The sequence below is a fragment of the Bos javanicus genome, chromosome 14 (genome assembly GCF_032452875.1).
Source record: "Bos javanicus breed banteng chromosome 14, ARS-OSU_banteng_1.0, whole genome shotgun sequence".
Taxonomy (NCBI): domain Eukaryota; kingdom Metazoa; phylum Chordata; class Mammalia; order Artiodactyla; family Bovidae; genus Bos; species Bos javanicus.
This window is the reverse complement of record NC_083881.1, coordinates 23474145-23498220: the sequence shown is the minus strand read 5'-3', so window position 1 is coordinate 23498220 and position 24076 is coordinate 23474145. Positions and strand designations below refer to the sequence as shown.

Here is a 24076-nt window from a genome sequence, read left to right as displayed (position 1 = left end):
GCTGTACAGCAGAAACTAACACAACATTGTAAGGCAATTACACTAAGAAAGAAAAAAAAAACTGGTTAAAAAAAGTTCCCAAGTTCTGACTGCTTTAGAAAAGAGATAAACAGCACAGTGCCTAATGGAGATTGTACCTATAAAGGAGTCCTTGGGCTCTCCTTTTGCATACTAGTATTTTGACTGCCGTGATTTTTTAAAACTTTATTTATTGAAGTAGAGTTGATTTGACAATGTGCTCATTTCTGCTGTGTAGCAAAATGACTCAGATACACACACATACATATACATTCTTCATATTCTTTTCCATTATGGCTTATCACAGGGTACTGAGTATAGCTCCCTGTGCTCTACAGTAGGACTGCATTATTAATAACTGCAGTTATTGCAGATGAAAATGGTTTTCTCCTAATGAACCAGTTTTCTTTTAAAAAGCATGTCAGCAGGCTAATCTTGCTTTACCCTGTAGAGACATACTTGACATGTAAACCAATGTTTATCCTAATGCACACATGGAAATGTTCATAAATTGAATCCTTTTGAAAACATGGTCCATTTCTAGTAATACCTCAGTCAAGGTCTTGAGATTCTGGGAGAGATGAGAGTTGGAAATGTAACGGTGCCTCACATAAGTTGCAGAAGTTTCCTGTTTGAAGGCGGCAGCATTTTTGCAAAGGTTTAACTTTTGGTTTAGTCTGTAATTAGTGAACTCTCATCTTTTTCTTGGAGCCCCTTTCAATGTGTTGTTCATGCTGTTTCTAAAAACATAATTGATCTGCTATTTGTATCTACACACACCTGGTGACATTTCTAAGATCGCTCCTGTAACCAGATTTTCATGTCCTAGGAATGTGCGTTATGTAAGTAGGTTAACAGCCTAAACCATGCCCTATTTCAGATTTTAAGCTATGTCAGCTTCTCCCACCCCAGAATTACATAGTGGTGATCAGTGGCTGTAATAAATACACACCCTTAGAAACATCTTCAAGACCATTTTGTTTACAAAATGCAGACAGACCGGTTCAACTATTCCCAGTTTCCTAAGTTACATTAACTTTCACAGGAGTGAAGTGCGCCTGCTTTTGTATTTTCTGTCCTGAATCCTTTCATACGCTATTTCTGTAGTTATTCCTAACCTCAACATTTACTAAAAGAGCTTCAGGTTATTACCAGTCAGTGCTTTAAGGGACCCTGAAATTCTTTCCCACTCTTGACAGCGGTCCTCCTGTTTCCTCCTCTTACTTTTTCTGTCATTTTCATGTGAAGTCACTCACCGTTCTTGTGCTTATCCCTCCCTTGCATGCCTGCTTTCCCTGCTCCTGCCTCTGAATTCCAGGGCTTCCCAGGTGGCGCAGTTGGTAAAGAATCTGCCTGCAATGCGGGAGATCCAGGTTCCTTCCCTGGGTCAGGAAGATCCCCTGGAGGAGGAAATGGCAACTCACTCCAGTATTCTTGCCCAGGGAATGTCAGAGACAGAGGAGCCTGGCAGGCTACAATCCATGGGGTCACAAAGAGTGGGACACGACTGAGCATGAGCATGCCTGTGAATTCCACATGTCAAAATCTCACCATCCTCTGCAGATGGGGACTGCAGCCATGCAATTAAAAGATGCCTGCTCCTTGGAAGAAAAGGACTTGGCTGTGACAAGAAAACTATGACAAACCTAGACAGTATATTGAAAAACAGAGACATTACTTTGCCAACAAAGTCAAAGCTATGGTTTTTCCAGTAGTCATGTATGGATGTGAGAGTTGGACCATAAAGAAAACTGAGCACCAAAGAACTGATGCTTTTGAACTGTGGTGTTGAAGAAGACTCTTGAGAGTCCTTTGGACTGCAAGGAGATCCAACCAGTCCATCCTAAAGGAAATCAGTCCGAAATATTCATTGGAAGGACTGATGCTAAGGCTGAAGCTCCAATACTTTGGCCACCTGCTGCGAAGAACTGACTCCTTAGAAAAGACTCTAATGCTCGGAAAGATTGAAGGAAGGAGGAGAACGAGATGACAGAGGATGATATGGTTGGATGGCATCACCGACTCAATGGACATGAGTTTGAGCAAGCTCTGAGAGTTGGTGATGGACAGGGAAGCCTGGTGTGTTGCAGTCCATGGAGTCACAAAAAGTGGGACATGACTGAGCATCTCAACTGAACTGAGCCCTTTCTTCTTCTTTTTTTTTTTTTTGACAGCACCATGAAGCATATGGGATCTTAGTTCCTCGACCAGAGATCGAACCCACGTCCCCTGCACTGAAAGCACAGAGTCTTAACCACTGGGCCACTAGGGAAGCCCTCCCTCTAGCTGTTTCTTGATGATCACTCTTCCATTCACAATACCTTTTCAGCTTTCACCCACTGAGAAGTATCTTATTTTCCCTATGAAATTTTATTAGATCTTCTGAGGGCTGTGTCTGTTTTTTTTTAATTCCTTTAAGTCCCTAGCTTAACAGAAGTACTCTTTTAAAAGTTGACCCTAGAAAAAATTTTATATGACAGTCGTAATGCTCGGGTTATCTTTGTTCTATAGAAAGGCTTATTTGATACACTGAAGACTGTGTGATCATACTTAAACCTCACATTTTGTTCTGCCCTCCTACATTGAAATAAGCAAATTCTATAATAGTGTACCCTTTCTTCAGAAATAAACCACTCTAAACACGTTCACTGCAATGGACCAAAATTAGGGAAGAACATTTGATGATTCCAATTCTTATAACTGTACTTCAAAAGCTCTGTGGAATTGTTAGCTCTGTTTAAACTTTCTGGAAGTTGAGTGACTATCTAGAGATAAGTAGGTAGGGTTCTTAAGATGTTATTTCACCAAGTACTATGATAAGTTCTCATAACAGAAATTATCATTTGGAAATCTCCTTAGATCTTATTCAAATTTTAGTTTGCATTTACCCTCAGCAGTTAGGCCAGTGAGTAAAAAACCACTGAAGGAGAGCCTTTTTGTTTGCTTATTCTACACACAGAGTCAATTTGTGTTCAGTTGTGTCTGACTTTTTGCGACCCCATGGACTGTAGCCCACCAGGCTCCTATGTCCATGGGATTCTCCAGGCAAGAATACTAGAGTGAATTGCCATTTCCTACTCCAGGCGATCTTCCTGACCCAGAAATTGAACCTGTGTCTCCTGTGTCTCCTGCATTGGCGGGCAGATTCTTTACCACTGGGCTACCTGGAAATGAGAGAGATTGGTAATCCTTTCAGATCGAGATGGAAAAAAATAAGAAAGGACATAAAATTAAATAATACAATCAAACTTGATGCATGTAGTAAATAAAATTTTGTCATTTGAAGGAATATATCAACACTCATATTTATGTCCAGGTATTACAAAATCTTTTATGTGTGTGATCATAAATAAGGTAAACACATTTTCAAAAGGGTAAGTGTTAAGGCCATGTCCTATTAATAAAATTAGAAATCAATTAGTCATATTCTTATATGACTTCAGGAACTTCCCTGGTGGTCCAGTGGCTAAGACTCCGCTCTCCCAGTGCAGGGGACCTGGGTTCAATCCTTGGTCAGGGAAGTAGATCCCACATGCTGCAACTAAGAGCTTACATGCCACAACTAAAGACTTGGAATGCCGAAACTAAAACCTAGTGCAGCCAAATAAGTCAGCAAATAAAATACATACATATATATTACAGAAGCACCAATTCCAGGGACTTCCCTGGTGGTCCAGTGGTTAAGACTGTGCTTCTACTGCAAGAGGCGTGGGTTCGATCCCTGGTCAGGGAACTAGATCCCATGGGCCACAACTAAGATCCTGAAACTAAGACCAACCTGGCATAGCCAAAAATATAATATATATATATTATTATATATATATAATATATAAATTATAATAATATATAATAAATATAATAAAGTATATATTATATAAATTTATATTATTTATATAAATATTTATATATATTATTTTTTTAAGGCTATGACTTTAAAAAATAGGTAACTACTGGGAAACTAAGAAACATCATCCTAAATATTCCTTGGATGAACAAAAAAATTCCAAACTGAAATTACATGGAAAAAAAGGCCATGAAAAGAAAAATGTGTCATAATAAACCTCCGAAGTCAATGTTTAAGTTATACTGGGAAAATATTAGGACTTGAAAATTCTTCATTATTGAAAGCGAAAGACAGAAGATAAAAGAATGCTCTCTTTAGCTATGGGGAGACTGGTAGCTAGCCTCCAAATCCACTCCTTTACCACTGTGAAAGAACAGTAGCTGGGCTCATGGCATGTCTGCTGCTGCTGCTGCTGCATCGCTTCAGTCGTGTCCGACTCTGGGCGACCCCATAGACGGCAGCCCACCAGGCTTCTCCGTCCCTGGGATTCTCCAGGCAAGAACACTGGAGTGGGTTGCCACTTCCTTCTCCAGTGCATGAAAGTGGAAAGGGAAAGTGAAGTGGGGCCAATTACACTGCACCCCAAAGACCCCCTTGCAGCTCAACTGGCCGTGGAACTACATTGTCACCAATAAAACATAAGTGACAGTGTTACATGCTGCAGGGGACCGACATCACATTTCCTATCCCCTCCCACCAGCTGGAATGAAGGCAGGGAAGTGACCCAGTTTTAAAGAAGCACATAGAACATTGCTTTAGAGCTCTGTCAACACACTTTCTGAAAAAGGTCAGAGAGGAAATAATTTAGGTTTTGTGGGTCAACTGATTGCTATCATAACTACTCATTGCGGCTACTGCCACTCAAACGCAGTCATAGACAAAGTGTAAACCAATCAGCATTGTTGTGCTGCAGTTAAACTGTATTACAGAAGCAGGCAGCAGGCAGAGTTATCCCTCATGTAAGGACTTCTATGGCTTCCCAGGATGCTCAGTGGTAAAGAATCCGCCTGCCAGTGCAGGAGACGCAGGTTCAATCCCTGCATGGGGAAGATCCCCTGAGGAGGAAATGGCAACCCACTCCAGTATTCTTGCCTGGGAATTCCCTTGGACAGAGGAGCCTGGTGGGTTACAGTCCATGGGGTCGTGAAGAGTTGGACAGGACTTAGGGACTAAAACAACAACAAAGAACTTAAATGTCCTTAGATATGCTGATGTGACTTCCTATTCAGACCAGTATGGTGGATTACATTGTTAGATTTTCAAATACTGAACTATATCTGCATGCCTTGAATCAACATCACTTTGGTCTTAATGTACAGTTTTTTGATATGTAGCTGAATTCTATTTATTAATATTTTGTGAAGGATTTTTTTCCATTAACTCTTGTGAGGAATATTGGTCTTATAGTTTGCTTTTCTTGTAGTGTCTTTGGTTTTCATATCAAAGTAATACTAACTTCATAAAATGAGTTGGAAGGTGTTCTCTCCTCTTCTATTTTCTGGAATAGATTTTGTAGAATCTGTGTTTTGTGTGTGTGTGTGTGTGCTAATTTTTCTTTAAGCCTTTGGGAGAATTCTCCAGTGAAACTATGTGGGCCTCAAGATTTCTTTTGGGAGAGTTTTTAAATTTAAATTCAATTTTCTTAATACTTAAAGAGCAATTCAAATTCTGTACTTTTTATTGAGTGAATTATGGTCATTTATATTTTTTGAGGAATTGATCTATTTCATCTAGTTTTCCAAATTTATACATATATTAATAGAGTTGTTTGTAATATTTTTTTATGTTTGCAGAGTCTGTAGTAACACTCCTCATTTCAGTCTCAATATTGTGAACTTGTCTTTTCTCTTGATAAATGACAATGTTGCTAGAGGTTTGTCAATGTTGTTGATCTTTTCAAAGACCTAGATTTTGTTCCATTGATACTCTTCCTTGCTTACAATCACAGTGTTTTTTATCTCTATTATTTCCTTCCTTAAGCTTCTTTTGAATTTATTTGCCCTTCTTTTTCTAAGTTCTTGAGGTGAGGGTATAGACTATTGATCTGAGACTTTTCTTTTTTCCTAACATGACAGTTTGGGGTTAAAATTTGCCTTCTTAGCACTGCGCTAGCTGTGTCTCACAAATTTTCATATGCTATTTGCATATCAGTTCTATGTTGTTGTTTTTAATTTCCTTTGAGATTTCCTATTTGACACATGGAATATTTTGAAAAGTGTAATTTAGCTTCCAAGTATTTGGAGATTTTTCCTGTTATCTTTCTGTTATTCATTTCTAGTTTAATCCCATTGTGATCAGAGAACACACTCTGTTTGGTTTCAATTCTTTTACATTTGCTGGTTTTTTGTTTTTTGTTTTTTTAATGGAGGGGCTTCCCTGGTGGCTTAGATGGTAAAGAATCTGCCTACAACATAGGAAACCCAGTTTCGATCCATGAGTTGGGAAGATCCCCTGGAAAGGGGAATCGCTACTCACTCCAGTATTCTTGCCTGGAGAATTTCATGAACAGAGGAGCCTGGTGGGCTACACTTCATGGGGTCGAAATTTATGCAGGTTGTCTTGATAACGTTTCATGGACAATTGAAGAGAATGTGTTAGGTGGAATATTCTGTCAATGTCAATTTGATATGGTAAATAATGGAGAACAAGGAAACATGCTGAAATACACCCGTAAGTATTTGTTGTTGTTCAGTTGCTCAGTCGTGTCCGACTCTTTGCAACCCCATGGACTGATGCACACCAGCCTTCCCTGTCCTTCACTGTCTCCTGGAATTTGCTTAAACTCATGTCCATTGAGTCAGTGATGCCATCCAACCATCTCATCCTCTGTTGCCCTCTTCTCCTCCTGCTCTCAATCTTTCCCAGCATCAGGGTCTTTTCCAATGAGTCAGCTCTTTGCATCAGGTGGTCAAAGTATTGGAACTTCAGCTTTAGCATCAGTCCTTCCAATGAATATTCAGGATTGATTTCCTTTAGGATTCCTGTAAGTATACAATCAGTAAAAATCCAGATGGGGGAACGTCTACAGACAAAATGGTCCACATGTGTCAACAGATAAATTGTAAAGACAAAGAAGGGATGGAAAGTCAGCCTGTAGAATAAAGGCTTAAAATACACACCAGCATAAATAATGTATGATATTAACCATAGTGTCCAGGGATGGACACATGGGTGATAAAAAACACTGAAACACACACAAGGAAGTGATTACTGTCAAGTCAGGGTAGCAGTGACTTCTGGAGAGAGAGGACTGGGGTAGAAAATATGGAGGGGTTACCGAGGTGGCTGGAAAGGTTTTATTTATTAGCTTGTGGTTTTCTTTCTTCCCTTGGGTGGCAGTTACAAGAAGCAGTAGGCTGGTGTGTAACAGCTGACTCTCCAAGGGGGAAAGAAAGCCCTGACTTGTAGAGGTTCCTGATCTCCATCATGTAAATACTACTACAGTGGCCAATTTCAGGCTACCAACATGATGTCATTGTGGAGCTGGGAAGAGATTACACAAACAGCTCTTAGGGGCTGTGTGAGCCAGCGCCAGCGCAACACTGGAAGGGTGTGTTCCTTATAATAATTCACTCCACTGTACATTTATTTTTTGAATATTTTAAAGTTAAAAAGATTAAAAAAAATTTTGCACTGGCTAAATGGCCGATTCTAGGACTGGAACGGGAAATATATAAAAGGAGCCTAGAACATCTTTTTGTGTCAGAAAGTACAGAAGTGTTTAAAATGGAAATAAAAGCCCCATAACATTGAGGTATGTCAAAGGGAAACAGCAGCCAATTGAATGAATTTCCATGGCCAAAGCTGGATATAATTTTAGCAAGAAGATAAAGTACAACCCAAAGTATAATATGCATGACTACATATTGATATAAATAAATGGAGGAGAAATAGACATATCTCCTGGGCAGAAAAATCCAAATAATCTGTGTATCCATACAACCACATAATTCCCTACCCCTTAAGTTAGGACTGCACATAAGGACCCTTTTCTAATGAGGACAGTATGGAAAGGGGGTAAAAATAGAGATTTTATAGTACAGAAACCTGACAAACACAGCCTTAACCAGGTGAGCAAGTGCAGCATGAATGAGGGTAAGCTGTGTTGATGTTACACACCCGCCACATGATGTGATGAGAACAGCAGTCAACTTTTGCGGTCTTCCTTCCAAAAAACCATCGTCCCCGGGTAAGTAGGAGAAAAACATCAGACAAACCCCGAATGGAAGACACTTTATAAAATACTTAACCCGGACTCCTCAGAACTGTCCAGGTCATCAAAAATAAGGACAGTCTGAGGATCTGCCCTAGGCAAGAGGAGCCTGAGAGCGTGACAGCGTGCACTGTGTCTGTCCTATGAGGGATCCTGCGTGTTGGGCAGACATTGGTCTCAAAAGCTGAATGAATCAAGCCTGTCAGGTCCAGAAAGAAACCACTGACAGCATTTGTTGCTTCTGATAAAAATCTTGCTTTCCAGAGAAAAGTGAAATCTTGGAAACTTTTATCCACACCTTGATGTGGTGACTTCTCATTACTTTCTGATGAGATGAGTGGTAATATAAACGAATGTAATTTTTTGGTATTGTGTAATGAAATGTGTCAACATCTGGAAGGTTTGCTTAACTCAGGGAATTATTTTTTCTTCAAATGACCAATGTTACAAATTCATACCTCTGTAAAAGACCCATTCAGTGTTCAAGAGAGACCATTGGATTTTAATGTTATGGAGTACAAAAAGTACATTGTTACAGTTTCAAATTCTACATGGCAACTAACATTTAAGAAACTACCACTTGCCAAGTTTGGTTATAGTTTCAAAGTAGAATAGCCACAATTATTTGAAAACACTAATAAAAAAAATGCAGCTGTGCCTATCTCTGCGACACTAGTTTCCTTCAGATATTTCATCTACAACAACATATCACAACAGACTCAAACAGGTGTGAGGAGCTGGTTGTTTTCCATTAAGCCCCAACCTATAGTTAAAAGTACTTGCAAAAATGTTAAACAGTCTCACTCTTCTCACTAAACTGTTTTTCTTTGCAAAAGAGTTGGTTTTTTATGAAACAAATAAAGGCTCTATTCCTGGAGTAGAGGCAAAAAAAACAACAACTATGGATCCATGGTGGCAGGAGGGAGGGGGTTGTTTATTTATTTTTTTTTTTTGAGGGGCGGATGTCTCCTAGCATGTAACGGTAGTCAGGCACTGCTGTTGGGGCACATTGAGAGGAGTGCAAGGATAATGGCTGAGCTCCTTCTAGGAAAACTCCTCCGTCCCTAGTGAAGTGCACAGACATGGCTGGCTCTTCCAGCATCTTGCCTGGGATGTAGCTGTGATGCTGAAGCTGGCACACCAACTCAACCTTAAGTCCTGTGACAGCTCCGACCATTTCCTTCTATATTTCATGTTACATGGAATAACCCTTCATCACTTAAACCGATCTTAATTAGCTATTCTGTGACCTGTGATAGAAACCATTCCACACTGATACGTGACCTCACACATCTGGGAACAGGGAGGTCACAATCCTCCAAAGGACAGGAATTCTTTTGTTTTTTGGTAGATCTAAATTTATTTCTCTTAGCTTTTATTTTGAAAAATTACAGACCTACAGAAAGTTTCCAAGTACAGTGAAGATCCATATAACCTTTACGGAGATTCCCAGTTATTTTGTCACGCGTTATTCCTCTCTCTGGAAAGGACAAGAGTTCTTTCGCCCAGTTCTGACTGGGTGAACTCCATTTCTCTTCCTTCTCCTTCCTCACCTTAAGACCCCTCAAAGCGATGGCCGTGGGGGTGATAAGGACTTACAGTGTCAGGAAAGCTAAATTCAGGATTTGCAACAGAACAGGGCCCTGAATGTCCTGTACATTCTCCCCCCACTGGCCCCCCGGCCGCAGGTCCAAGAGCAGAGGTGAGGTGTGCACCGCTGTGTGTGCAATGTCACCTCCTTCCTGCATTGGCTCAGTGAAGTTCTGAGTGGTTTAAAAGTTGGGGAATAATCCTTTTTAAACCGCTTATAATTGCTATTAAGTCCTATTAATTTCCTGTAATTAATAGGACTAAGGACCAGTTGATGGTGGTGGCGTTTTTTCAGGGTTAGTCAGTAGAGTAGCACTCACACCTCATGCATCACTTGGTGTGTGACAGAATCGGCGTTTGTCCAGGGACAGCCTCATACCTGCTGCACCCACCCTCAGGAACCTAGCTCCTCAATCTTTGTGCTTCTTGTGCTAAAACAGCAGCTCTAGATAATGGATAGCCCCAATTACTTTTCCATTAACTTCTAAATGTTGGCAGATACCCCAGAAATACCTTGGGACTTCATTCAAAATTTAAAACTATATATATATATACACACACACACCAAGTATGAGTAATATTAGATACATATATATATAGTTTATACTACATACATACTTATTTATATTAGTATTACTAGTAATGTATACTAATATAAACATGTACATATTGAGTATTACTATTAATATAAACTATATATATGTATGTATCTAGTATTAGCCATATAATATATATATATTATATATTACTTAGCATTAAAAAAGGAACAGTGAAATTCTGCATTGGTAACAACATGGATGGACCTAGAGAATATTATGCTTAGGGATATGGCAGACAGAGAAAGACAAATACTCTATGATATCACTTATTTATGGAAGCTAAAAAAGAAAACAAACATATATGCAAAATAGAAACAGACTCACAGATACAGAACACAAACCAGTGGTTACCAAAGGGGGGAGGGAAGCAGAGAGCGGCACATTAAGGGCATAGGATTAAGACATATAAACTATTATATATAAGATAGATAAGAAACAAGGATACACGGTACAGCACAGGGAATTATAGTCATTGTCCCTTAATAACTTTTAATGGAGTATGTGCAATAAAAATACTGTATCACACTGCTGTATGCTTGAAATGATTATAATATTAAACATCAACTATACTTCAATTTTTTTAATGCCATAGTATTGAAACATCCTGGAAGGAGGAAAGCTACCTTTGAGAGCCTCCTGGACTTTCCCTAAATGAGAAATAAACTTTTTTTCTTAAAAAAAATGTTTCCAAACCACAGAGGACACCGAAGGCATCCTGGCGTTGCCCTCCTCAGCCTTACGTGTTAGTTACTACCTAGTCATCAAGTCTAATACTGAGGACTAACAACGAGGTACAATGGATTCACCTATTGTACTCCTTGGAAGGAAAGTTATGACCAACCTAGACAGCATATTAAAAAGCAGAGACATTACTTTGCCAACAAAGGTCTGTCTAGTCAAGGCTATGGTTTTTCCTGTGGTCATGTATGGATGTGAGAGTTGGACTGTGAAGAAGGCTGAGTGCTGAAGAATAGATGCTTTTGAACTGTGGTGTTGGAGAAGACTCTTGAGAGTCCCTTGGACTGCAAGGAGATCCAACTACTCCATCCTAAGGGAAATCAGTCCTGAATATTCATTGGAAGGACTGATGCTGAAGCTGAAGCTCCAATACTTTGGCCACCTGATGCGAAGAGCTGACTCATTTGAAAAGACCCTGATTCTGGGAAAGATTGAGGGCAGGAGGAGAAGGGGATGACAGAGGATAAGATGGTTGGATGTCATCACCAATTCAATGGACATGGGTTTGGGTGGACTCTGGGAGTTGGTGATGGACATGGAGGCCTGGCATGCTGCAGTTCATAGGGTCGCAAAGAGTTGGACACGACTGAGCGACTGAACTAACTAACTAACTAGGCTGCTATTCACTTGTCACTTTCTGATCCTTCCTCATCACCACTATGCAGGCCAAGGGGGATGGATAGTCTCTAAGTTTAACACTTCCTAGCATCAACTGATCACTCTCTAATGAGATCTCATGAGTCCTAGACATAATCATCTTCCCTAAGTCAGTTCAGTTGCTCAGTTCTGTCTGACTGTTTGTGACTCCATAACTGCAGCACACCAGGCTTCCCTGTCCATCAACAACTACTGGAGCTTGCTCATACTCATGTCCATCAAGTCAGTGATGCCATTCAACCATTGCATGCTCTGTCATCCCCTTCGCCTCCTGCCTTCAATCTTTCCCAGCATCAGAGTCTTTTCCAATGAGTCAGCTCTTTGCATCAGGTGGCCAAAGTACTGGAGCTTCAGCTTCAGCATCAGTCTTTCCAATGAATATTCAGGACTGATTTCCTTTAGTATTGACTGGTTGGATCTCCTTGCAGTCCAAGGGACTCTCAAGAGTCTTCTCCAACACCACAGTTCAAAAGTATCAATTCTTTGGCACTCAATTTTCTTTATGGTCCAACTCTCACATCCATACATGACTACTGGAAAAGCCGTAGTTTTGACTAGAAGGCAAATTAATGTCTTTGTTGGCAAAGTAATGTCTCTGCTTTTTAATATGCTGTCTAGATTGGTCATAGCTTTTCTTCCAAGAAACAAGTATCTTTTAATTTAATGGCTGCAGTCACCATCTGCAGTGATTTGGGAGCCCAAGAAAATAAAGTCTGTCACTGTTTCCATTGTTTCCCCATCTATTTGCCATGAAGTGATGGGACCAGATGCCATGATCTTAGTTTTCTGAATGTTGATTTTTAAGCCAGGTTTTTCACTATCCTCTTTCACTTTCATCAAGAGGCTCCTTAGTTCTTCTTCACTTTCTGCCATAAGGGTGGAGTCATCTGTGTATCTGAGGTTACTGATATTTCTCCCAGCAATCTTGATTCCAGTTTGTGCTTCATCCAGCCCAGCATTTCTCATGATGTCCTCTGCATATAAGTTAAATAAGCAGGGTGACAATATACAGCCTTGACATACTCCTTTCCCAATTTGGAACCAGTCTGTTGTTCTATGTCCAGTTCTAACTCTTGCTTCTTGATCTGCATACAGATTTCTCAGGAGGCAGGTAAGGTGGTCTAGTATTCATATCTCTTTCAGAATTTTCCACAGTTTGTTGTGATCCACACAGTCAAAGACTTTGGCATAGTCAGTAAAGCAGAAGTAGATGTTTTTCTGGAACTCTCTTGCTTTTTCTATGATCCAACGGATGTTGGCAATTTGATCTCTGGTTCCTCTGCCTTTTCTAAATCCAGCTTGAACATCTGGAAGTTCATGTACTGTTGAAGCCTGGCTTGGAGAATCTTGTGCATTACTTTGCTAGAGTGTGAGATGAGTGCAATTATGCAGTAGTTTGAACATTCTTTGGCATTGCCCTTCTTTGGGATTGGAATGAAAACTGACCTTTTCCAGTACTATGGCCACTACTGAGTTTTCCAAATTTGCTGGCATATTGAGTGCAGCACTATCACAGCATCATCTATTAGTATTCGAAATAGGTCAGCTGGAATTCCATCACCTCAACTAGCTTTGTTTGTAGTGATGCTTCCTAAGGCCCATTTGACTTCACATTCCAGGATGTCTGGCTCTAGGTGAGTGATCACACCATCGCGGCTATCTGGGTCATGAAGATCTTTTCTGTATAGATTGTCTGTGTATTCTTGCCACCTCTTCTTAATATCTTATGCTTCTGTTAGGTCCATACCATTTGTCCTTTATTGTACCATCTTTGCATGAATTTTCCCCTTGGTATCTCTAATTTTCTTGAAGAGATCTCCAGTCTTTCCCATTCTATTGTTTTCCTGTATTTCTTTGCATTGATCATAGAGGAACTTTTGACCACCGAGTACCTCTCTGTGTGTGCTGGAGACTCGATAAATGGATTTATATATTGATATTTAAAGGTTCATTTGCATTCACTTAGTGTTTTTAAAAATGTGTTATTTTTTAAAATTATAACTTAAAAGACCAAATTTTGAAGTTGACTGCATTGTTTTCGGATCCAGGGATAAAGGGCTATTGAAAAGAGTATTTATATTGAACTAGTCAGATGAGAACAAGACCCAGTTTCCCCCACAGTCAGTCTCTCCCATCAGGAAGCTTCCATAAGCCTCTTATCCTTATCTGTCAGATGGCAGACAGAATGAAAACCACAATCACAGAAAACTAATCAAACTGATCACATAGACCACAGCCTTGTTTAACTCAAAGAAACTATGAGTCATGCCATATAGGGCCACCCTGTCCAAGATGGACAGGTCATGGTGGAGAGTTCAACAAAACATGGTCCACTGGAGAAGGGAATGGCAAACCACTTCAGTATTCTTGCCTTGAGAACCCCATGAACAGTATGAAAAGGCAAAAAGATAGGACACTGAAAGATGACCAACTCCCCAGGTTGGTCAGTCAGTCAGTCAGTCAGTCAGTTGCTCAGTCGTGTCCGACTCTTTGTGACCCCATGAATCGCAGCACACCAGGCCTCCTTGTCCATCACCAACTCCCGGAGTTCACTCAGACTCATGTCCATCGAGTCGGTGATGCCATCCAGCCATCTCATCCTCTGTCGTCCCCTTCTCCTCCTGCCCCTAATCCCTCCCAGCATCAGGGTCTTTTCCAATGAGTCAAGTCTTCACATGAGGTGGCCAAAGTACTGGAGTTTCAGCTTTAGCATCATTCCTTGGTAGGTGCCCAATATGCTACTGGAGAAGAGTGGAGAAATAACTCCAGAAAGAATGTGGATATGACTGGTGACGAAAGTAAAGTTCAATGCTGTAAAGAACAATATTGCATAGGAACCTGGAATGTTAGGTCCATGAATCAAGGTAAATTGTAAGTGGTCAAACAGGAGATGGCAAGAGTGAACATCAACATTTTAGGAATCAGTGAAATAAAATGGACTTGAATGGGCGATTTTAATTCAGATGACTATCATATCTACTACTGTGGGCAAAAATCCCTTAGAAGAAATGGAGTAACACTCATAGTCAACAAAAGAGTCTGAAATGCAGTACTTGGGTGCAGTCTCAAAAACAGAATGATCTCTGTTTGTTTCCAAGGCAAATCATTCAATATTACAGTATTCTAAGTCTATGCCCCAACTATAATACTGAAGAAGCTGAAGTTGAATGGTTCTATGAAGACCTACAAGACCTTCTAGAACTAAAACCAAAAAACGATGTCCTTTTCATCATAGGGGATTGGAAAGCAAAAGTAGGAAATCAAGAGATACCTGGAATAACAGGCAAATTTGGCCGTGGAGTACAGAATGAAGCAGGGCGAAGGCTAACAGACTTTTGCCAAGAGAATGCACTGGTCATAGCAAACACACTCTTCCAACAACACAACAGACGACTCTACACATGGACATCACCAGATGGTCAACACCGAAATCAGATTGATTATATTCTTTGCAGCCAAAGATGGAGAAGCTCTATACAGTCAGTGAAAACAAGACTGGGAGCTGACTGTGGCTCAGATCATGAATTCCTTATTGCCAAATTCAGGCTCTGGGAAGATCCCACATGCTGTGAAGAAACTAAGCTCATGCTACAATTACTAAGCCTGTGCTCTAGAGGCTGGGAGCCACAGCTACTGAGCCCACATGCTGCAGCTCCTGAAGACTGCAAGCCCTAGAGCCTGTGCTCAGCAACAAGAGAAGCCACCACAGTGAGAAGCTCACACACTGCAACTAGAGTATAGCACCTGCTCACCACAGCTAGAGAAAGCCCACATGCAGCAAGGAAGACCCAGTGCAGTCAATAAATAAATAAAAGCGTTTCCTTTACAGTCTCCTTCCATTCCTCAGAACCAGAGGTTTTCTGAAGTCAGAGTCCTGACTCTGGACTCCTGCTCAGCCTCTAAGGCCCCATGGGTATTTGCTTCCAGAACAGAAAGAGGCTGGACAGCCAGACCTCTAGCACTGTCCACTGGCCCCATTACCAGGTCACCAATCTTCAAGAGTTGAGAATTGTTCCACTGGGTGCCAGCACTGTTGGGATGTCTCTTCCGCTGGGTGAGCAATTATGGCATCAGCTCCTCAGTGGTGTGCATGATCCCTTCAGGAAATTCCAATCTAAATATATAATCCAGCACTTAAGCCACTGAGACCCAACACTTCCAATCTCCATCATGAGAGATGCTGGGATGCTTCTTACAAAATGAATGCTGGGCTCTTAAGAACACCCTCTGTAACCGCCGAGTTTCAAATTTCCTCTGTTTTCCCCACTACCTCCACTGAGTCATCAGCAGCCACCATGAATGCAGGCATGCATGCTCAGTCATGTCCGAATCCTTTGCAACCCTGTGGACTGTAGCCCACCAGGCTCCTCTGTCCATGGGATTTCCCAGGCAAGAATACTGGAGTGGGTTGCCATTTCCTTCTCCAGGGGATATTTCTGACCCAGGGATTGAACCTGGGTCTCCTTCTTTGTGGGCAGATTCTTTGTTGTCTGAGCCAGCAGGGAAGTCAAAGTTCATGAGAAGTTCTTACTTCATGCAGAATTAGTCCTAAGAGTCCAAACACTGGGGTCTTTAAAAAAAAAAAAAAAAGTTTATTTTATTTATTTGGCTACACTTGGATGGGATCTTTAGTTGGAGCATGTGGAATCTAGTTCCCTGACCAGGGATTGAACCAGGCCCCCTACAGTGAAAACTCGGAGTCTTAGCCACTGGACCAGCAGGGAAGTCCCCACACATTGTTAACAGCTCCCCATCTCTCTTTTACCAGATCTTTGCTCTGCTTTATTCTGCACTAACTTCTCTCTCAGGTAAGCAGTCTCCTAAAGGTGCTGCTTCTTCACTGAACTAGAAAATTCCCTAAACTGAGGCTTATTGAACCAATCATTATGGCCAAGAGAAGGAAAATATGATGATTAGATAGACCTGGAGAACGTAATCAGTAAAAATATCCCCTTAACCACTGGAACTTATGGAGAAGTTAGTGTCCAAAATAATTAAACTGTGCTAACACCCCAAGTGGCTCAGACATGCCAGTGATTACCCTGTGATGGTTTTCCCCTTCCCAAGAGGGCCACAAGAATTGAGTCATCACAGTCCTGAAGAAGAAGGAAAGTACCGTGGAAACATCTGAATGAGTGCAGAGAACAATTGGGAAGGGCTGTTTTCGGGACATCCAGAGCAGTGTCTTCAGAATCCTCTTCCACAACCCAAAGTCTTCTTTGGTGGCTCAGTAGTACCTGACAATACAGGAGACGTGGGTTTGATGTCTGGGTCAGGAAGATCCCCTGGAGGAGGCAATGGCAACCCACTCCAGTATTCTTGCCTGGGAAATCCCATAGACAGAAGACCCTGGCGGGCGACAGTTCATGGAGCCACAAAGAGTTGGACATGACTGAACACACATGACAAGCACAAACCCACAGCCCAAACGATAATGAAACATCATGAGGGTGCAGGGGACAGGACATCATCACAGCTGGACTCAGGATGTAGACACACTAGGGAAGTTTATATTCCAAGTCCCCCTTACTGCCCTGGCTTTGTCAGAGGCTGGTCCCCTGGTGAGTGTAGAGGACAACAGTCTCTCTCTGGCTGCATAATATCTAGCGCTTCCTAACAACGCCTTGGTTTTCTTTTCAGAAATTACTTCTCCCTACAATGTTTCGTGGTCTGGTTGAGATAGTATATCCAGGTGCCTACTTTCCACAAGGGGAACCAAAGCTTCACATACTGCCTTTCCCCATGCTGTGCCACCAGGAAGGGAGAACAGTGGACGAAATAGACCTGCGGGTCACTCCATCCTGAGACAAAAATAATGACTGTGGGACACTCAGTCCTGGCCATAGTTTTCTGTCTGGATTGGTTCAGTGGTTCCTGTTTTCTGGTTTTGTAGAAACGTCTCAGTTCTCAGGTAGCACTAGTGGTAAAGAATCCACCTGCCAATGCAAGAGACATAAGTGACATGGGTTTGATCACTGCCTCAGGGAGATCCCCTGGAGGAAGAAATGGCATTCCACTCCAGTATTCTTGCCTGGGAAATTCCCTGGACAGAAGAGCCTGGTGGGCTGCAGTCCATGGGGTCGAAAAGAGTTGGACATAACTGAAGTAACTTAACATGCATGCCTGCTCAGGTCTTGCCCACTTCTGAGTGTATTTCTTCAGGTTCCCAAGTCTGTGATCCTGCAAAATCTCTCCAATAAACTTCTCCTTGCTTAAGTTGGTTTCCACTACTTTGGGGGAACCTAAGAAGCCCAACTAATACAGTGGTTAACCATGGATTATAGTAAATTGAATGAGGCTGTCCCTGCTGTGTCAATGCTATGCCTCATTTTGTTTCTGTATTGAAAGATTACCCTAAATCCCCCTAATTTTTATAAGCTTTTATGAATCCAGCTAATGCAACTTCTCTCCCTGAGCACCACTGAAAGCAATGATAATCTGATGTATTCACCCCCTAGTTTATGTCATAACATGGTGCCATGGAATTTAAGCTTATGTCCTACAGTAGATCCAAGTATTATAATGAGCCATCACATTGATAATATATTGACGTGCTCATCTGTGCTCAGGTGTGTCCAACTCTTTTGCGACCCCATGGACTGGAGCCCACCAGGCTCCTCTGTCCATGGGATTTCCCAGGCAAGAATACTGGAGTGGGTTGCCATTTCCTTCTCCAGGGGATAGTCCCCAACTCAGGGACTGAATCCCCATCTCCTGCATTGGCAGGAGGATTCTTTACCACTAGCACCACCATGGGGTTGAACATACATGGAAAACAGAGTGTAGGTTAATTATGCAAGAAACAAACCAAATAATAGGAAAGTATAAGTTAAAAATACTGGAAACATAGAATTGAACAGAGGACTACCTCAAACCTGAAGCCATTCAAAATGAAGGTTTATAGTAATTTCATATCTTCTACCATGCTTCCTGGACCCTGCTTCTTCTGACTTTAGCTGTGTTGTTCAAAGTTGGAGCCACGATTCCACTTCATCTGGACGAACAAGCTTGCTAATGTGCCAGCTCAACACCATTGTGGAAAATGACACAAGGTACAGGATGCCTGCTATCTCCTATGGGGTCATCTGGGGCAAATTACTGTGTGGCCACCTCCTTCCTTGGGTTGGGCTGAATGTGGGGACCAATACCAAGGCCAGTTATTAATAACATCTGGTCATATAATTGGACATTATCGCCTGCAGGCGAGAGCGAGGTCATATGGGATTACACTCAATAGTGGAAGAGACCGTGCTATTCTTTTCTGGTAATCTGTAAATTAATGGTCTTTGGAACGTGGTGATATTAATTGGGACATATAAATCCCAAATCAGCCTCCAGTCAATTGGTCCCCTGACACAGTTTATATAATATAATACTGTACTCCCCTGGTGGTACAGTAGTTAGAACCCACCTGCCAATGCAGGGGACATGGGTTCAATCCCTGATTTGGGAAGGTTCCACTGTGGAGCAACTATTCCACTAGCCTGGTGCTGCAACTGCTGAAGCCTGTCTGCCCTGGAGCCTGTGCACTGAAACAAGAGAAGCCACCACAATGAGCCCATGCACAGCAACTAGAGAAAGCCCACTCATAGCAACTAAGACCCACTGCAGCCAAAAATAAAAAAGACACATAAATAATTTTTAAAAATTATACAATAGTGATCTGAGACATACAAAAGCCCGAAATCAAATGTTTCTGTGAATAAGGCAACATAGACATTTAACCCTTGGACCACATGGGGTCAGGGACACTGACCCCTAAGCAGTTCAAAATCCACATATAACTTTACAGTTGTCCCTCCATAACTGAGGTTTCACATCCTCAGATTCAACCATGACTTGTATAGTATTGTAGAACGTACATACTGAAAAAAATCCACATATCCATTGATATTTTCGAATTGTGGTGCTGGAGAAGACTCTTGAGAGTCCTTTGGACTGCAAGGAGATCAAACCAGTCAATCCCAAGGGAAATCAACCCTGAATATTCATTGGAAGGACTAATACTGAAGCTGAAGATCCAATACTTTGGCCACCTGATGTGAAGAGCCGACTCATTGGAAAAGATCCTGATGCTAGGAAAAGGGAGAGAAAGCTCTGATATAAGCTACTGAGAAAGTGGCCCAAACCTCAGTAAACACAGGGAGGGAAATATTGAGAGGAAGCCCTCCAGAAGGTTCTTTCTCCATTTCCTGCCTAAACATGGCCCATTGAGACTGTACCCCAGCTTCCCCATCTCAACAAGCCCTAAAGACCTTCTAATAATTGGGGTCCTCCTCCAGACTGGAGGATTGGTGGGGGCATGGGTTTGATCCCTAGTTTGGGAACTAAGATCCCACATGCTGTGGGGCAACTAAGCCCACGTGGGGCAAGTAGAGAGTCTGTGTGCCACAACAAAAGATCATGAGCACCCGAGTAAATAAATACTAAAAAAAAAAAAACCAATCAAATAAAATCCACACTGTGGTATCATTTTTTAAAAAACAAACACAAAACCCCCCAGACCAATACTGTGTAATAGATCTTATTGGTATAATCCCATAATACATTTTATGAGTTTCATAAATAATAATTATCAGGCCCTGATCTAAGTAATTGGAACTCTCTTAATCTTCACATAAGAGATAGCTATATGATCCTGAGATAGGCATATGTTCTTCACTTTGCAGATGAGGAAACTTAGGGGCAAGAAATCCAGGCCATCTGGCCTGAGGGACTGAATATCCAGTTAAATACTCTTGGGCAGATTGGCAGATGATGGATCTAATGAACTTAGAGTTTGTGAATGGGTAGAGTACCATATTTTTATTATTACCTTATATTTTATGTAAATAATACAGTCAAATTGTGAAGAATAAGTAGCTTATGCTATTTATTATCTTTAAAATAATAAAGATTACATTATAGAAAGTCACATCATTTTGCATTATGTGTAATGCTCAAGTTAAGGCACTCTACTGCTCTCATTTGGCCAATCTCCACAGCATTTCTGATATCATATAACAGTTTCAGAGCCCTAGAGTGTAATTCCTACTATGTGACAGCAATGAAATAGATTCTGCAATATATACTTATTATAGAATATAATTGTACTTTCTTACTCTATTCACTGTTATCCTCTTTATATTTCAGGTTTGACATATCTGCATTTTTACTATAATATTTAATAGTTTACATTTTTTTGATTTTTGTTGTTATTACTCCAGATAGTGTTAGTTGCTCAGTCTTTTCTGACTCTTTGTGACCCCATAGACTGTAGCCCACCAGGCTCCTCTGTCCATAAATTCTCCAGGCAAGAATACTGGAGTGGGTTGCCATTCCCTTCTGCAGGGGATCTTCCCTACCCAGGGATCAAATCCAGGTCTCTGGCATTGTAGGTAGATTCTTTATTGTCTCAGCCACCAGGGAAGCTCCATTACTCCAGATAGGGCTCCCCAAATTTTGTTCCAAAATTTAGAAGTTTATTTTAATGATTATCCTGATTTCTTAAATAAAAAGACTGAGGCTCAAACAGGTCAAATATTACACATGATATCACATGGTAAGTCACAGGGGTAATATAGAATAGAAATCTTATTCTAGGGTTCAGAAGACTTCCAATAGCTTATGTAAATGGACTGTTTATTAACATATCTTCTTGGAACAAATATACTTCAGAAGCATAGACCCATCATCAGAAAAATGTGTTTACACATCACCTATGTGCTCTAAGTGCAGAAATAAAGTCAAGATAGAACTTTACCATTTGACTTTTCAAAAGGTAGATCCTAACATCTTCCTGTGTTTTTTCACGAACAGGGTGTTAATGTTGGTTTTTTCCCCAAAGGTATGAAATGAAAACTGTCTTTTTTTAAAAATAAAAATTAGAACAGAAGAACTCACGGCTGAACAGCAAGACCCTGGATTTAATTTCAACATCTGATTTTCCACAGTATATGGAGGAACAGTATATGACTGACTCTTTTTATTTCTTCAGATTTTTCCTCTCCTAGGATTCTCTCCTATTTGTTATTATTTGACGCTCTGGTTGTGGCTCTGAATCATTTTCATTCTTTTTCCTCCTCTAACTCTGCTTCAGAACTTCTGTAACTTATTTGCTGTGAAGTCTAGAATCTCTTCTGCAAGTGAGCTTACTGGGTGCGCCAGACAGCCATGGACCCCAAGGACTGCTAAGGACTCCGTATGTTGCTAAGCAGTCTTGCTAATCTGCTCTATCAGCTGAATGGGGTGTCAGAGAATTTTCTTTTCCCTTATGAACTCAGAGTATTTGTGCTGTGACCTGTATCAGCGATTCTGTTTGGATCGATCACTTTCAGCTTACCATTTTTCATCCCTCTGTGAACGTTGCACCTAATTTTCCCTGTAATCAGTTCAACAAGTGTCAGCTGTTCATGTTTCAACTCTTTCTGCCAATAACTGCTGGAAGTGATTTAATGCAGCTGGAGAATAAACTGACAATCATTATAGCCTGCAAAGTGTGAAAAAAATTTCATTGCACTATTGTGATCTGAGGACCGATGACGCCCAGCGGATGAGACTTGGAGGGGGAGGGGTGGGGGGAAGCCTACTTTATAATAATTAAAGAACTTGTAGAAGAGGGGTGATTCCTGGGGCAAGTCCAACTGTTTATCCGGTGAACCCTCTTCCAGGGCTTGTTTTATAAGAATTCACCGTAAGTGCCCAAGGGAAATGCCTTCATCTGAATGGGGTTGTGGTGCTGCCTGCGTTCAGATGGTTTCCCCAGCTGATAAAAGTCCTCGCTAAGGAATCGCACAGATGTGGCTCCTTTGGGGAAGATGAAGGCAGAGGAGACAAACAACGGGGTGGAGCGCAGGGGCAGCCTCCAGTGATGCCTGCAGGCCGGCGGGGTCCCCTGTTCCAGGCCGGCTCACCTGCGCCCCCGCGGGGTCCGCGCTGCAGGAGAGATGCCCTCGCCCCTCCCGCGGCGCCCTCACCTGCCCGGCGACCTCTCGCCGTCGTCGGGGGACTCGCGGCCCTGCAGCAGCCCCTGCGAACTCTTGGGTCGCATCCCGCCGCCGGCCCGGCGCCTCCGGCGCCGGCTGGCCTGGTGTTCCATCGACTGGGAGCAGGTGTGTCTGCTACGGAGGCTGGGCGCGGGTGGCTTTGGCTCGGTGTACGAGGCCACCTACCACGGCGTGCGCGTGGCCGTCAAGCAGGTGAGCCGGTGCTCCAAGAACCCGCGGGCGTCAAGGCGCAGCTTCTGGGCCGAGCTCAACGCGGCCCGCCTGCGCCATGCTAACATCGTGCGCGTGCTGGCGGCCAGCACGCACCCGCCCCCGGGTTTTGACAGCCTGGGGACTGTCATCATGGAGTTCGGGGGCAATATCACCTTGCACCAGGTCATCTACGGCCCCACCGGCTGCCCCGGGGACTCAGGCATGCAGCTGGGCTTGGAGAGGTGTCTAAAGTACTCCCTAGACGTGGTCAGCGGCCTGCTGTTCCTCCACGCGCAAAGCATTGTGCACTTGGACCTCAAGCCGGCCAACATCCTCATCAGTGAGCAGGACGTCTGCAAGATCGGGGACTTCGGCTGCTCAGCGAGGCTGGATGACCTGCGGAGCCCGCGAACGCCTCACCACCTGGGTGGCACCTACACTCACCGAGCCCCGGAGCTCCTCAAAGGAGAGCCTGTTACACCCAAGGCCGACATCTACTCCTTCGCCATCACCCTCTGGCAGATGAGCACGCGGGAGGCGCCCTTCTCGGGGGAGCGGCAGCACGTGCTCTACGCCGTGGTGGCCTACCACCTCCGGCCCGCCCTCCGGGCACCCATCTTCACCGACTCGGTCCCCAGGAAGACGCTGGCGGGCATTGTCCAGCGCTGCTGGGCGGCCCTTGCTCCCGAGAGGCCGAGCGCAGAACTTCTCTTGGGGGACCTCCACGCTTTGAAAGAGGAGCTGGGAGGACTCGAGACTGGATCCAGATAAGCGTCTGTCTTTGTTTCTGATCGTTTTTAACGAAGTGAAGATTTAGCGGGGGAAAAAATCATATAGGTAGGATGGATTTTTAGAAAATAAAGTCCCTAAAAAACTCCCTTTATCTCGAATGCTTTTTCTAAGACAAACCGCAGAGTGGTCGTGGTGCTCTTTGTCGTTATTTAGTCGCGAAGTCGTGTCCGACTCTTTTGCTACCTCATGGACTACAGCCGGCCAGGCTCCTCTGTCCATGGGCTTCTCCAGGCAAGAATACTGGAGTGGGTTGCCATGCCCTCCTCCAGGCAGTAACAGGTATTCCTGAATAAATTGTAAAAAAAAAAAAAAAAAAAAAGAAAGAAAAATAGTTGTCTGCAACCCCAACAAAGAGGACAGCAGCTCATAACTCTTGTTTTCATTTAAATGGCTATTCTTTGTATTTGTTGTTGTTGTTGAGTCCCTAAGTAGTGTCTGACTCTTTGCT

General features: G+C 42.4%; 1 protein-coding gene across 1 annotated transcript; it reads left to right on the top strand.

Annotated features, from left to right (window-relative positions):
* Positions 1-22470: 22470 nt before the first annotated feature.
* Positions 22471-23607, top strand: MOS (MOS proto-oncogene, serine/threonine kinase). Its single transcript, XM_061438368.1, has one exon. It carries the CDS (start codon positions 22585-22587, stop codon positions 23605-23607), a length of 1023 nt encoding a protein of 340 aa, XP_061294352.1. The 5' UTR covers positions 22471-22584.
* Positions 23608-24076: the final 469 nt, after the last annotated feature.

What these genes read in the sequence shown, in the direction of transcription:
- MOS (XM_061438368.1), top strand. Translation starts at nt 22,585, where the DNA reads ATGCCCTCGCCCCTCCCGCGGCGCCCTCACCTGCCCGGCGACCTCTCG.